We start from the raw sequence: 15,311 nt of genomic DNA, 5'->3' as shown, positions 1-15,311 counted from the left end.
GTAGGGCGCTGTGCCTGGACACAGTGGTTTAACGTAGATTCCCCTACTCCAGGCAGTGAAAATGGAGATTCAGAGACGTTTGAAAATATCCGAGCCGCTGGGTATGAGTTGTGTGACAAGCCACAGGACATCAAATGCCGAGCAAAAGACTACCCTGATAGAATTGTGAAAATAATGGGACAGAAATATGACTGCAGCCTTGAGAGGGGGCTTGTGTGCAGAAATCAGGATCAAACTGTCAAGTACCCCACGTGCTTTGACTACGAGGTCTCAGTGCTGTGCTGTGAGCAAAAACACTGTCAGACAACAATAGCACCCACAGGAACCACTTTGAGCACCTCCACCACATACTCACCAGCAGAAACGACTACAGTAGCAACCCAGCCTGCAGCAACACAAACTCCTGTCCACACGCTTCCACAGCGAGAAACAACAACCACTGTAGGAACAACTGCCCTCTCAACAGAAGGGACCACGACCATTACCCCAAGATACACAGTGCCCACACCAGCCACCAGCACTGCCAGCACCTACAAGACTACTGAGAGAAGTACCACTAGTGCCTCAGTCACCTCAGCTCCACGAGAAACCTCCACTGCAGGAACCCAGGCACCAACATCTCCCACAACTACCACCTCCGAAGTTAAAATAAGAAGCACCATTGGCACCACCGCTGTCCCCAGCACCATGGCGCCAACCAGAGAAGGCACAACCGTCAGCGCTACTACCACCAGCACCTCTCCCCCTCAGACTGAAGGCACAACAGTCATCATCCCAACCACAACATCAGGGCCCACGCCGGCCACCAGCACTGCCAGCACCTCCAGGACTACTGAGAGAAGTACCACAAGAGCCTCAGCCACCTCAGCTCCAGGAGAAACCTCCACTGCAGGAACCAAGGCACCAACATCTCCCACGACAACTTTGGAAATCAAAGAAAGAACCACTGTTGGAACAACAGCTGTCCCCAGCACCAGGGCCACAACTCCAGAGGGCACAACTGCCATCGCTACCACCACCAGCACCTCTCCCCCACAGACTGAAGGCACAACCGTCATCATCCCAACAACAACATCAGGGCCCACGCCAGCCACCAGCACTGCCAGCACCTCCAGGACTACTGAGAGAAGTACCACAGGAGCCTCAGCCACCTCAGCTCCAGGAGAAACCTCCACCGCGGGAACCCAGGCACCAACATCTCCAACTACCACCTCCGAAGTTAAAATAAGAAGCACCATTGGCACCACCGCTGCCCCCAGCACCATGGCGCCAACCAGAGAAGGCACAACCGTCAGCGCTACTACCACCAGCACCTCTCCCCCTCAGACTGAAGGCACAACCGTCATCATCCCAACCACAACACTCCCCACACCAGCCACCAGCACTGCCAGCACCTCCAGGACCACTGAGAGAAGTACCACAGGAGCCTCAGCCACCTCAGCTCCAGGAGAAACCTCCACTGCAGGAACCCAGGCACCAACATCTCCCACAACAACTTTGGAAATCAAAGAAAGAACCACTGTTGGAACAACAGCTGTCCCCAGCACCAGGGCCACAACTCCAGAGGGCACAACCGTCATCGCTACCACCACCAGCACCTCTCCCCCTCAGACTGAAGGCACAACCGTCATCATCCCAACAACAACATCAGGGCCCACGCCAGCCACCAGCACTGCCAGCACCTCCAGGACTACTGAGAGAAGTACCACAGGAGCCTCAGCCACCTCAGCTCCAGGAGAAACCTCCACCGTGGGAACCCAGGCACCAACATATCCAACTACCACCTCCGAAGTTAAAATAAGAAGCACCATTGGCACCACCACTGTCCCCAGCACCATGGCACCAACCAGAGAAGGCACAACCGTCAGCGCTACCACCACCAGCACCTCTCCCCCTCAGACTGAAGGCACAACCGTTATCATCCCAACAACAACATCAGGGCCCACACCAGCCACCAGCACTGCCAGCACCTCCAGGACCACTGAGAGAAGTACCACAGGAGCCTCAGCCACCTCAGCTCCAGGAGAAACCTCCACTGCAGGAACCCAGGCACCAACATCTCCCACAACAACTTTGGAAATCAAAGAAAGAACCACTGTTGGAACAACAGCTGTCCCCAGCACCAGGGCCACAACTCCAGAGGGCACAACCGTCATCGCTACCACCAGCAGCACCTCTCCCCCTCAGACTGAAGGCACTACCGTCATCATCCCAACAACAACATCAGGGCCCACGCCAGCCACCAGCACTGCCAGCACCTCCAGGACTACTGAGAGAAGTACCACAGGAGCCTCAGCCACCTCAGCTCCAGGAGAAACCTCCACTGCAGGAACCAAGGCACCAACATCTCCCACAACAACTTTGGAAATCAAAGAAAAAACCACTGTTGGAACAACAGCTGTCCCCAGCACCAGGGCCACAACTCCAGAGGGCACAACCGCCATCGCTACCACCACCAGCACCTCTCCCCCACAGACTGAAGGCACAACCGTCATCATCCCAACCACAACACTCCCCACACCAGCCACCAGCACTGCCAGTACCTCCAGGACCACTGAGAGAAGTACCACAGGAGCCTCAGCCACCTCAGCTCCAGGAGAAACCTCCACTGCAGGAACCCAGGCACCAACATCTCCCACAACAACTTTGGAAATCAAAGAAAGAACCACTGTTGGAACAACAGCTGTCCCCAGCACCAGGGCCACAACTCCAGAGGGCACAACCGTCATCGCTACCACCACCAGCACCTCTCCCCCTCAGACTGAAGGCACTACCGTCATCATCCCAACAACAACATCAGGGCCCACGCCAGCCACCAGCACTGCCAGCACCTCCAGGACTACTGAGAGAAGTACCACAGGAGCCTCAGCCACCTCAGCTCCAGGAGAAACCTCCACCGCGGGAACCCAGGCACCAACATCTCCAACTACCACCTCCGAAGTTAAAATAAGAAGCACCATTGGCACCACTGCTGCCCCCAGCACCATGGCGCCAACCAGAGAAGGCACAACCGTCAGCGCTACTACCACCAGCACGTCTCCCCCTCAGACTGAAGGCACAACCGTTATCATCCCAACAACAACACTCCCCACACCAGCCACCAGCACTGCCAGCACCTCCAGGACTACTGAGAGAAGTACCACAGGAGCCTCAGCCACCTCAGCTCCAGGAGAAACCTCCACTGCAGGAACCCAGGCACCAACATCTCCCACAACAACTTTGGAAATCAAAGAAAGAACCACTGTTGGAACAACAGCTGTCCCCAGTACCAGGGCCACAACTCCAGAGGGCACAACTGTCATCGCTACCACCACCAGCACCTCTCCCCCTCAGACGGAAGGCACAACCGTCATCATCCCAACCACAACACTCCCCACACCAGCCACCAGCACTGCCAGCACCTCCAGGACCACTGAGAGAAGTACCACAGGAGCCTCAGCCACCTCAGCTCCAGGAGAAACCTCCACTGCAGGAACCCAGGCACCAACATCTCCCACAACAACTTTGGAAATCAAAGAAAGAACCACTGTTGGAACAACAGCTGTCCCCAGCACCAGGGCCACAACTCCAGAGGGCACAACCGTCATCGCTACCACCACCAGCACCTCTCCCCCTCAGACTGAAGGCACAACCGTCATCATCCCAACAACAACATCAGGGCCCACGCCAGCCACCAGCACTGCCAGCACCTCCAGGACTACTGAGAGAAGTACCACAGGAGCCTCAGCCACCTCAGCTCCAGGAGAAACCTCCACCGCGGGAACCCAGGCACCAACATCTCCAACTACCACCTCCGAAGTTAAAATAAGAAGCACCATTGGCACCACTGCTGCCCCCAGCACCATGGCGCCAACCAGAGAAGGCACAACCGTCAGCGCTACTACCACCAGCACCTCTCCCCCTCAGACTGAAGGCACAACCGTTATCATCCCAACCACAACACTCCCCACACCAGCCACCAGCACTGCCAGCACGTCCAGGACTACTGAGAGAAGTACCACAGGAGCCTCAGCCACCTCAGCTCCAGGAGAAACCTCCACTGCAGGAACCAAGGCACCAACATCTCCCACAACAACTTTGGAAATCAAAGAAAAAACCACTGTTGGAACAACAGCTGTCCCCAGCACCAGGGCCACAACTCCAGAGGGCACAACCGCCATCACTACCACCACCAGCACCTCTCCCCCTCAGACTGAAGGCACAACCGTCATCATCCCAACCACAACACTCCCCACACCAGCCACCAGCACTGCCAGTACCTCCAGGACCACTGAGAGAAGTACCACAGGAGCCTCAGCCACCTCAGCTCCAGGAGAAACCTCCACTGCAGGAACCCAGGCACCAACATCTCCCACAACAACTTTGGAAATCAAAGAAAGAACCACTGTTGGAACAACAGCTGTCCCCAGCACCAGGGCCACAACTCCAGAGGGCACAACCGTCATCGCTACCACCACCAGCACCTCCCCCCCTCAGACTGAAGGCACAACCGTCATCATCCCAACCACAACATCAGGGCCCACGCCAGCCACCAGCACTGCCAGCACCTCCAGGACTACTGAGAGAAGTACCACAGGAGCCTCAGCCACCTCAGCTCCAGGAGAAACCTCCACCGCGGGAACCCAGGCACCAACATCTCCCAGGACAACTTTGGAAATCAAAGAAAGAACCACTGTTGGAACAACAGCTGTCCCCAGCACCAGGGTCACAACTCCAGAGGGCACAACGGCCATCGCTACCACCACCAGCACCTCTCCCCCTCAGACTGAAGGCACAACCGTCATCATCCCAAAAACAACATCAGGGCCCACGCCAGCCACCAGCACTGCCAGCACCTCCAGGACTACTGAGAGAAGTACCACAGGAGCCTCAGCCACCTCAGCTCCAGGAGAAACCTCCACCGTGGGAACCCAGGCACCAACATCTCCAACTACCACCTCCGAAGTTAAAATAAGAAGCACCATTGGCACCACCGCTGTCCCCAGCACCATGGCACCAACCAGTGAAGGCACAACCGTCAGCGCTACCACCACCAGCACCTCTCCCCCTCAGACTGAAGGCACAACCGTCATCATCCCAACCACAACACTCCCCACACCAGCTACCAGCACTGCCAGCACCTCCAGGACCACTGAGAGAAGTACCACAGGAGCCTCAGCCACCTCAGCTCCAGGAGAAACCTCCACTGCAGGAACCCTGGCACCAACATCTCCCACAACAACTTTGGAAATCAAAGAAAGAACCACTGTTGGAACAACAGCTGTCCCCAGCACCAGGGCCACAACTCCAGAGGGCACAACCGCCATCGCTACCACCACCAGCACCTCTCCCCCTCAGACGGAAGGCACAACCGTCATCATCCCAACCACAACACTCCCCACACCAGCCACCAGCACTGCCAGCACCTCCAGGACCACTGAGAGAAGTACCACAGGAGCCTCAGCCACCTCAGCTCCAGGAGAAACCTCCACTGCAGGAACCCAGGCACCAACATCTCCCACAACAACTTTGGAAATCAAAGAAAGAACCACTGTTGGAACAACAGCTGTCCCCAGCACCAGGGCCACAACTCCAGAGGGCACAACCGCCATCGCTACCACCACCAGCACCTCTCCCCCTCAGACTGAAGGCACTACCGTCATCATTCCAACAACAACATCAGGGCCCACGCCAGCCACCAGCACTGCCAGCACCTCCAGGACCACTGAGAGAAGTACCACAGGAGCCTCAGCCACCTCAGGTCCAGGAGAAACCTCCACTGCAGGAACCCAGGCACCAACATCTCCCACGACAACTTTGGAAATCAAAGAAAGAACCACTGTTGGAACAACAGCTGTCCCCAGCACCAGGGCCACAACTCCAGAGGGCACAACCGTCATCGCTACCACCAGCAGCACCTCTCCCCCTCAGACTGAAGGCACTACCGTCATCATTCCAACAACAACATCAGGGCCCACGCCAGCCACCAGCACTGCCAGCACCTCCAGGACCACTGAGAGAAGTACCACAGGAGCCTCAGCCACCTCAGGTCCAGGAGAAACCTCCACTGCAGGAACCCAGGCACCAACATCTCCCACGACAACTTTGGAAATCAAAGAAAGAACCACTGTTGGAACAACACCTGTCCCCAGCACCAGGGCCACAACTCCAGAGGGCACAACCGTCATCGCTACCACCACCAGCACCTCTCCCCCTCAGACTGAAGGCACAACCGTCATCATCCCAACCACAACACTCCCCACACCAGCCACCAGCACTGCCAGCACCTCCAGGACCACTGAGAGAAGTACCACAGGAGCCTCAGCCACCTCAGCTCCAGGAGAAACCTCCACTGCAGGAACCCAGGCACCAACATCTCCCACAACAACTTTGGAAATCAAAGAAAGAACCACTGTTGGAACAACAGCTGTCCCCAGCACCAGGGCCACAACTCCAGAGGGCACAACCGTCATCGCTACCACCACCAGCACCTCTCCCCCTCAGACTGAAGGCACTACCGTCATCATCCCAACAACAACATCAGGGCCCACGCCAGCCACCAGCACTGCCAGCACCTCCAGGACCACTGAGAGAAGTACCACAAGAGCCTCAGCCACCTCAGGTCCAGGAGAAACCTCCACTGCAGGAACCCAGGCACCAACATCTCCCACAACAACTTTGGAAATCAAAGAAAGAACCACTGTTGGAACCACAGCTGTCCCCAGCACCAGGGCCACAACTCCAGAGGGCACAACCGTCATCGCTACCACCACCAGCACCTCTCCCCCTCAGACTGAAGGCACAACCGTCATCATCCCAACCACAACACTCCCCACACCAGCCACCAGCACTGCCAGCACCTCCAGGACCACTGAGAGAAGTACCACAAGAGCCTCAGCCACCTCAGCTCCAGGAGAAACCTCCACTGCAGGAACCCAGGCACCAACATCTCCCACAACAACTTTGGAAATCAAAGAAAGAACCACTGTTGGAACAACAGCTGTCCCCAGCACCAGGGCCACAACTCCAGAGGGCACAACCGTCATCGCTACCACCACCAGCACCTCTCCCCCTCAGACTGAAGGCACAACCGTCATCATCCCAACAACAACATCAGGGCCCACGCCAGCCACCAGCACTGCCAGCACCTCCAGGACTACTGAGAGAAGTACCACAGGAGCCTCAGCCACCTCAGCTCCAGGAGAAACCTCCACCGCGGGAACCCAGGCACCAACATCTCCAACTACCACCTCCGAAGTTAAAATAAGAAGCACCATTGGCCCTACCACTGTCCCCAGCACCATGGCACCAACCAGAGAAGGCACAACCGTCAGCGCTACCACCACCAGCACCTCTCCCCCTCAGACTGAAGGCACAACCGTTATCATCCCAACAACAACATCAGGGCCCACGCCAGCCACCAGCACTGCCAGCACCTCCAGGACCACTGAGAGAAGTACCACAAGAGCCTCAGCCACCTCAGCTCCAGGAGAAACCTCCACTGCAGGAACCCAGGCACCAACATCTCCCACGACAGCTTCGGAAATCAAAATAAGAACCACTTTTGTAACGACCGGTATCCCTAGCACTAGAGCCACTGCCAGAGAAGGAACAACGATCATTGCTACCACCAGCAGCACTGCCACCACTTCGCCTGAAATAAAATTCAGAACCACTTCTGGCTCCACAGCTGTTGTCACTACCACTCTTCCTCAGTCTGGGAGTTCCACAGGTGTTACTGAAACTCTAACAACATTCTTTTCTCCTACTGAGGAAAAAACTGCTACAACAGTTTTCTCCAGCACTACTGTCAGCCCAGGTATGTCATTGTCTACCTCTTTAAATTTTACAACCACTTTTTTCTTTATACCAACATTCATATATTGGTGTTCTGTGGCTTCTTCCCCTAAACTAGTCTCTTTTTGTACAAATCTATGATTATTTATAGTCCTTCAAAACACATAAACCAGTTTTTAATCAATCTATCCCGTTTTTACTAGTATCTACATTTGACAGCTGGGTTAACTTCATAGTATTAATTCTTACTTCAATGGAGAACGTTGAAACTTTTCAAAAGTTTAGAGGTAAACCTCATAAGATTTGCCAAAGTCCAGATGTTAATAAATATATAATGAAAAAATTTCCACAATCTCCACTTTTGAATAGGTTAAATATTTGAATGCAACAAAAATTCGCTTGCTTTGCCTGAATGTTGAATAGATCTCTTGAATATGTTGAATTTGTAGATCAAAATTCTGTACCTGCAAACTAAATTATTACTTGTGCTCAACAGTAACTTCAACTGGTACATCACAATCGAGTCATGTTACAACAAGCACTCCTTCAACCTTCAGTTCTTCCACCAGCACATCCGTTACATCCACCAAAATAACTCCATGCTTTTGTCATGTGTTTGAAACTTTATTTTCTCCTGGTAAGTGTCTTATTTTATGATAATAAAAAAATTCATAAGCAATGTAAACCCTTAAAACTCTATTCAATTAAAGATAACCACTCAAAACCACCTAAAAATAGAACTTTTTAAAGATGAAAACACTTTTTATTTGCACAGTATTTTCTTGCTTTTTCTCGCTATGTATTTTCACTCTTCTAATTTCTCCTCCAATTTTTATCTACAGGGGAAGTGGTATATAACAGAACAGATAGAGCTGGCTGTAATTATTATGCACTTTGCAGCAAGGAATGTGAAATTGAGCCCTACTATGGGCCGTGTCCTCTGACAACTCCTGTGCCTTCAGCTGCCTCCTCAACTACATCACAAGCTGCCTCACCAACCACAGCAACAACCCTCACAACTTCAGTAGAAAGAAACTGTACTGATGTCAATCCTGCACGAAAGGTGGTTCCCGTCTCTACTTTCTAATACACTACTGTTTCAAAACCGGACCAATTTCTGTCCTTTGACAGCCAATTCAAATCAAACTCCATGTATCTCAATAACAAAGTTGGTCGTGTAACAAATGACGTGATAGCACACAATTATTTAACTTGGCATTACCAGACTTTTAAGTAATGTCTAGGTGGAAAAGCTCACTAAGACCATGGCAGAGACTTTTGGTTTTAATAAAAGTAATTTAAATTTCACAGATATAGGTAGACTAGCTATAAAATATAAAATACCATTCTTTTTATGCAGAAGAAAATTCTGTTGTTGTTCTGAGCATACCTGCTCTTAAATGATGTGCTAAGACAACTCCAATCAGAATTTCCTACTGATTTTGAGAGTATGTCTTAAGTTAAAACTGAACAACTAGGATGAAGAAGCATTTAAGAATAAATGATTTACATATTTTCAGCCTGGAGAGGAGTGGATAAATGAATGCCAGAAGTGTGTCTGTGACTCCGTCACTGCTACCGTGCAATGCCAGCCGCTCCCATGCCAAACAGCTCAGCAAACAATTTGTGACCTAGGATTTGTTTCCATGGCTGTACTACCACAAAAAGACCCATGTTGTCCTGAATTTGAATGTCGTAAGTATTAAAAATACATGTATTAATAACACACTGTATGCTCCAGGAAATTACATTTGCACTTCTATTAACGTCCAAGGAAGTTCTTCATGTATCACAGTAACAGCAAAATCTTTCTTAAATTGCTGTCTCAGTGAACACACAATGATTTTTGGCTAAATATGCATTAAAGCTTTGTTTTAAAAAAATAATGTAATTTTCATTTAACTTTGATGAGAGAATGGGTGGGAGAGCAGAATAATATTTTGAACATTCACTGGTTTATGTAGCTCAAATATCTCTGTACCTGTAATTATAAATGTTATCAATGCATTTTTTCACGTTAATGGAACATTGGAGTACATTAACATTAGTCTAAATGCAACTAAACTAAGATGTATAAACATAAGAAGAAGTCACTAAACACTTAACAATTAACTACAAGACCAAGTAACAGGAAGCAACAGTACAAGGTGAATTGTAATCAGTAACTGAATTGACAGTGTATGAAAAGTAATAATTATACTTACACTCTCGCCAGATGCTCATGAAAATAAAAAAAATCCTAGTTATATTACTTTATTTATAAACATACATTTTATATACATGTATTTTATGTACGTATACTTGTGCAAAAAATAAAAAGAAAAAAGTACCCATAAATTAAGCCTGAGAAATCAAAGTCAAAACAAGGGAACAGGCAAATTTGAAGCAGTTCTGTGAAAGACACAGATAGGTTCTGTCATGTTGTCAGATTTATATTACCACAGCAGGAATACCTTTTTCTACAGAGTCAATCTTCTGTACAAGCCACGTTCTGAAAGGCCATAAAGAATCAATAACTGAAGCATCTTTGTGTATCACTGGACTCCCAGGGTTCAAAGAGGGAACAACTAATTTAATTTGAATTGAACCAGATATTGAAAGGCCAAAAAAAGGGATTTTTCAGGCATAGCTCGAGTTTGAAGCCATTCTTCTCCAACTCTTCCAGCTAATTTTGATGATAAAACTTTACTTAAACATTCAGCTACACTACATTTGAAGTCTAAGCACATAGTTGGATTGAATTCAAGTTTTCTCTACTCTCTGTGTTACTAACAAAACCTGATAACATCTTGACTTCTCAGGAAGTCTCATAATTTGAGTTATTCTGGAATTCAATTTTTGTTTTGTTTTTCAGAACCAATACCTGATGTCTGTGTGATTAATGGAACATTGTACACGGTAAGAATGATACAGCAGTATACTGCTGGAAAGTGAAAAGTACATCCTTCCTACCAAAATAAGTATTTGGGAAAGTTCTTTTCCCAGTACATGTTTTTGGCGATTTTTCTCTCTAGCCCTTAATTGGAAGTTTTTTGGGTAAAGTCAAAATCAAATTTGTCACAGAATGAGTAGTATAAAACAGGAATGTACCATTTTTAGTGATGTACTGTCTTTTCAAGCTTCCTCCCACTTCTGTAATTAATGACTTTGCCAGACAATCTGATGAATAGCCCAAACTCAATTGCTCTTTGAAATAAACCCGGAGAACCTTAAAAAAAAACAAAACAACAACCCCAACGTTTTTGATTTAATTGATACCTAAACCCTTTTGCTAAAATTGGTATTTAGGTCAGTAATTCATAATTTAAATATTAGCACTGGAGTCTTTGGGGATACGTTTCAGAAAGACTAAAATCCATATGTAAATTTAGATCTCTGCTTATGTAGCTGCATATGTAAAGGCTTATTTTAATTCCTGTTTTTACATTATAATTGTTTTACAACCACTGAGCATAACTTACAGAGAAAAAATATTCTTAAATGGACCATTGAAAAGCTGGTAAAATAATTATACAGTACAAACTAGTCTTAATTTAATTTATTTACTGCTTTTACATTGCTTCATTTAGTTTCCTCTTTATATGAGCTTTCCTGCAAGGCATGAAGCCAAAGAACTCTATGTTCAAAGAGAATTTGAGAACTTGTACTTGCACTTCAGCAACCTTAATGGTGCTCAGCAATGCTTTCAACTCTGCCTTTATATTATATAGAAACTGCTGGCATTTGAATGTTTTTTGCTTTTTTTTTTACTGAATTGCAGGTTGGAAAGTCAGTAGTAATCGATTCATGTAAGAAGTGTACCTGCAGTTCAGAGAAAGATCCAGATACTAATGCAAACATTATGCATTGTGAAACAGTCCAGTGTGAGACATCTTGCCCGCTGGTGAGTTCAGGTTCTTTAGGCTGCCCACTCAGCTACAGCAAGACTATAATTCTCCATCACCAATTCAACATACTTCTTCATCTCTTTCTGAGTAGGGTTACCAATACATGACTGAGGAAGGAGAGTGCTGCGGGAAGTGTATTGAAGTAGCTTGCAAAGTCAAACTCAGAAACAACACTGTTCACGTGCTCAATGTAAGTATTCCTTTCATTTTCAGGTATCTCTGTTAGACCATACAAGTTAGAACAGCTAAGAGTCAACTCATGTCCCTTACTGGTAAAAAAAAATACTGAAATTACTCTGAAAAACAGCGTATCAGCTTTCTGAGTTGAACATTATTTGGAATCAAATTCTTGTTTTTTGTGACTAATGGAGCAATGGTTTCTAATTTATGGTCTAAGTGTTCAGAGTCAGGATTTAAACTTTCAAGCTTGCTACAGTTTGCAGAATTTCATTTTTGCCACTTGAAAGAAGTTCAGAAGCATCTGAGAATCTTTGAGGAGTAAGAACTTAATTAGCTCAGACATACTTGATCACAATGAAAAAAAATAACTTTTGCTTTTCTTATAAAATCTTAGGTTAACGAGATCCTGCCACTCGATCAATGCAGCCATTACAAATGTGAAAAAATTGAAGATCAGTTTGTTGCAGTCCAATCTAAAAAAGTATGCCCTGAGTACGACCCCGAAGAGTGCGATCCTGTAAGTTTTAATCAATTTGTCATTGACTGAATTCAGTTTAAATGAACAAGGAGGGGCAATGAAGAATACAACAAATCACTTCCACTGAAGTTGCAGGAAGGTCTTAAGAATGAAACTAGGCTTGCTCTATGACGAGTAATAGAGCAAGAGAAGTGTAATGTTTTCTTATGAGGCTACAAGTATTCAAGACTCCTATGGTGGGGACAGTAAGTCATCCATTGTTTCATTCAGGGTTCATCACAGAGAAGCCTTCTGCCCAGTATCAGTAGTGCTAATTCATATTCTTACTCATGATTGTCATCTGTGCACTAACACAAATCCTCCTTCTTTACTTTTACAAAGGACGAAGCAGAAGTTACATCTGATGGCTGCTGCAAAATATGTAAACGTAAGTAATGCTGTGTTTATGTGTTCTGCCTGAAGAGCACCGTATTCAATTTGTAACTATCTTTGAGTGGATAGAAGGATTCTTCACTCCATCCTGTTTTCACATAGTCTATTTATAGCCCTGTGTTTCACAGTTTATTTAAAAGAAAAATGCAGTATTTCTTTTCCCTAATACTGAATACCACAAATCGAAACAGCAATGCTCAGGCCCCTGCATTATCTTTCAAATGCTCTTTACAGCTGAAATCAAAAAATAATCTGACAACTCCACATACATTACAGTATCCACCCCATCACGTACATGCAGATTCTCAGTAGACATCAAGCACTTTGAAACTGGTTTGAAATTCCTCTAGTTCAGAAGTAGAGAACTGAAGTATATTTTCTCTCCTCCCCATTTTTTATGAAGCTAAACACTGCAGCCCTCACACGAAGGAAATTGTGATCCGCCACGCTGACTGCGAGTCTTCTGAACCTGTTGAGCTGTCGTATTGTGAAGGAACTTGTCCTAGCTCCTCAATGTAAGTTCTAAAAATTAATTTAACATCTCTATGGCTTCCTTTATACTGGTCTGTCCAGTTTATTTATCACCCAAGGGTACTGAGGGAGTGGATAAAGTGTTCATAAAGCCACTTTCAACCATTTGTTAGCAGTCTTGTTAACCATGGGGGTCCCAGTTGACTGCAGGTCAGCAAATGAGATCCTCATCTGTAATAGTTTGGAGAGAAGATACAGGGAATTACAGGCCTGTCAGCCTGATCTTGGCACCAGGGAAGGACATGGAGCAGATTATCCTAAGTGTGATCAAAGAGTCCATACAGGGTGAACAGGGGATCAGGCCCAGCCAGGATGGGTTTGGGAAAGGCAGCTGCTGCCTGACCAACCTGATCTCCTTCTGTGAGAGGGTGACCCACTTAGGGGATGAGGAAAAGGCTGTGGATATTGTCTACCCAGACTTGTAAAGCTTTTGACAGCATTTCCCACAGCATTCTCCTGGCGAAGCTGGGAGCTCAGAGCTTGGACAGATGAACTGTTCACTCAGTTAAAAACTGGCTGGATGGCTAGGCCCAGAGAGTGGTTGAGTGGAGTTACCTCCAGCTGGGGAATGGTCACCAGTGGTGTGCCCTGGGGCTCAGTGTTACAGCCAGTCCTGTTTTATATCTTTATCAATAACTGTGTGAGGTTCAATAAGGCTCAGTGCTGCGTCCTGCCCTTGGGTCACAACAACACCAGACAGTGCTACAGGCTGGGGCAGAGGCGGCTGGGAAGCTGCCCAGTGGAAAAGGACTTGGGGATGCTGGTGACAGCAGCTGAACATGAGCCAGCATGGGCCCAGGTGGCCAAGAAGACCAAGAACATCCTGGTGTGGATCAGCAATAGTGTGGCCAGCAGGACCAGCACAATGTACTCAGCTGTAGTGAGGCCACACCTTGAGTCCTGTGCGCAGTTCTGTGCCTCTCACTGAAAGAAAGACACTGGAACATGCCCAGAGAAAGACAGACATGCTGGAGCATGTCCATAGAAGGGCAATAGAGCTGGGGAAGGGCCTGGAGCAGTCTTGAAGTGCAGCTGAGGGAGTTGGAAGTGTTTAATCTGGAGAAAAGGAGGCTCAGGGGAGATGTTCACTCTCTACAACTGCCTGAAAGGAGGGGGTAGTGAGGTGGGGGTTGGTCTCTTCTCCCAGGTAGTAAGTGAAAGGATGAGAGCAAATGGCTTTAAGTTGCACCAGGAGGGGTTTAGATTGGATATTCGGAAATATTTCTTCCCTGAAATGGTTGTCCAGCACTGGAACAGGCTGCCCAGGGAAGCCCTTGTGTCATCATCCATGCAAGTATTTAAAAGACATGCAGGTGTGGCACTTAGGAGACATGGTTTAGGGGTGGACTGGATAGTGCTGGGTTAATGCTCAATGATCTGAAAGGTCTGTTCCAACCTACACAATTCTGTGATCACAGAATAGCAAAAAATGTGTTTATATGATTCCAATGAATTGAATAGGATTCAGTGGAAGCAAGAACAGTTTCACTATTGAAGATAAAGGTAATGAAAATCACACTCGTAAGTGTGCATGAGAAGGAGGAAAAGAGGATATTAAAAAAACCCCAAAACCAAACCAAACCTCCCAAAACTAAAATCACTGAGGGGGTTTTCTGTGTGTTTTTAACGAGATGCATTTTTTCCCCCCGGTGGAACACAGGTACTCTCTTGAGGCAAACCAGATGGAACACGAGTGTGGTTGCTGCCAGGAACTCAGCACCCAAACAAAAGAGGTGACCCTGACTTGCCAAAATGGAACCACCATAAATTACAACTATGTCTATGTGGAAAACTGCCAGTGTGTGAATGGTTGCTCTTCACAAACCACTGCAGCACGCGATTCCCAATTCCAACAATCTGCAAAGTACGGCTCCCAATTGCAACAGGCTGTATCACTTGGTTCCCAATTGCAACTCAGCTGAGAATATGATCACTGGAAAAAGAAAGCAGACACCCTAGGGAAGCTGGAATGATGTCTTCCCCAGAAAAACTTGAGCTTCTTCTTTAACATTCTTTTTTCATGTCTT

General features: G+C 47.6%; 2 protein-coding genes across 2 annotated transcripts in view; both read left to right on the top strand.

Moving 5' to 3' along the window:
- The window catches only part of LOC136291876 (mucin-5B-like), a 23,686-nt gene extending 23,517 nt beyond the window's left edge, over positions 1-169 (top strand). The window contains exon 31 of the mRNA XM_066186969.1: positions 53-169. Within this exon, the coding sequence (XP_066043066.1) occupies positions 53-169 (117 nt within the window). The remainder of the gene's footprint in view (positions 1-52) is intronic.
- On the top strand, positions 2-15,311 carry LOC136292271 (mucin-2-like). Its single transcript, XM_066187743.1, has 11 exons — positions 2-7,798; positions 8,273-8,413; positions 8,619-8,839; positions 9,297-9,471; positions 10,631-10,674; positions 11,537-11,659; positions 11,755-11,853; positions 12,238-12,360; positions 12,703-12,748; positions 13,157-13,268; positions 14,945-15,311. Exons 1-11 carry the CDS (start codon positions 175-177, stop codon positions 15,204-15,206), a joined length of 8,970 nt encoding a protein of 2,989 aa, XP_066043840.1. The 5' UTR covers positions 2-174; the 3' UTR covers positions 15,207-15,311.

This window comes from Chamaea fasciata, unplaced genomic scaffold (assembly GCF_029207755.1).
Source record: "Chamaea fasciata isolate MVZ Bird 193981 ecotype frontalis unplaced genomic scaffold, bChaFas1.0.hap1 SCAF_7, whole genome shotgun sequence".
Classification (NCBI taxonomy): domain Eukaryota; kingdom Metazoa; phylum Chordata; class Aves; order Passeriformes; family Sylviidae; genus Chamaea; species Chamaea fasciata.
This window is presented reverse-complemented; position numbering and strand designations above follow the sequence as displayed.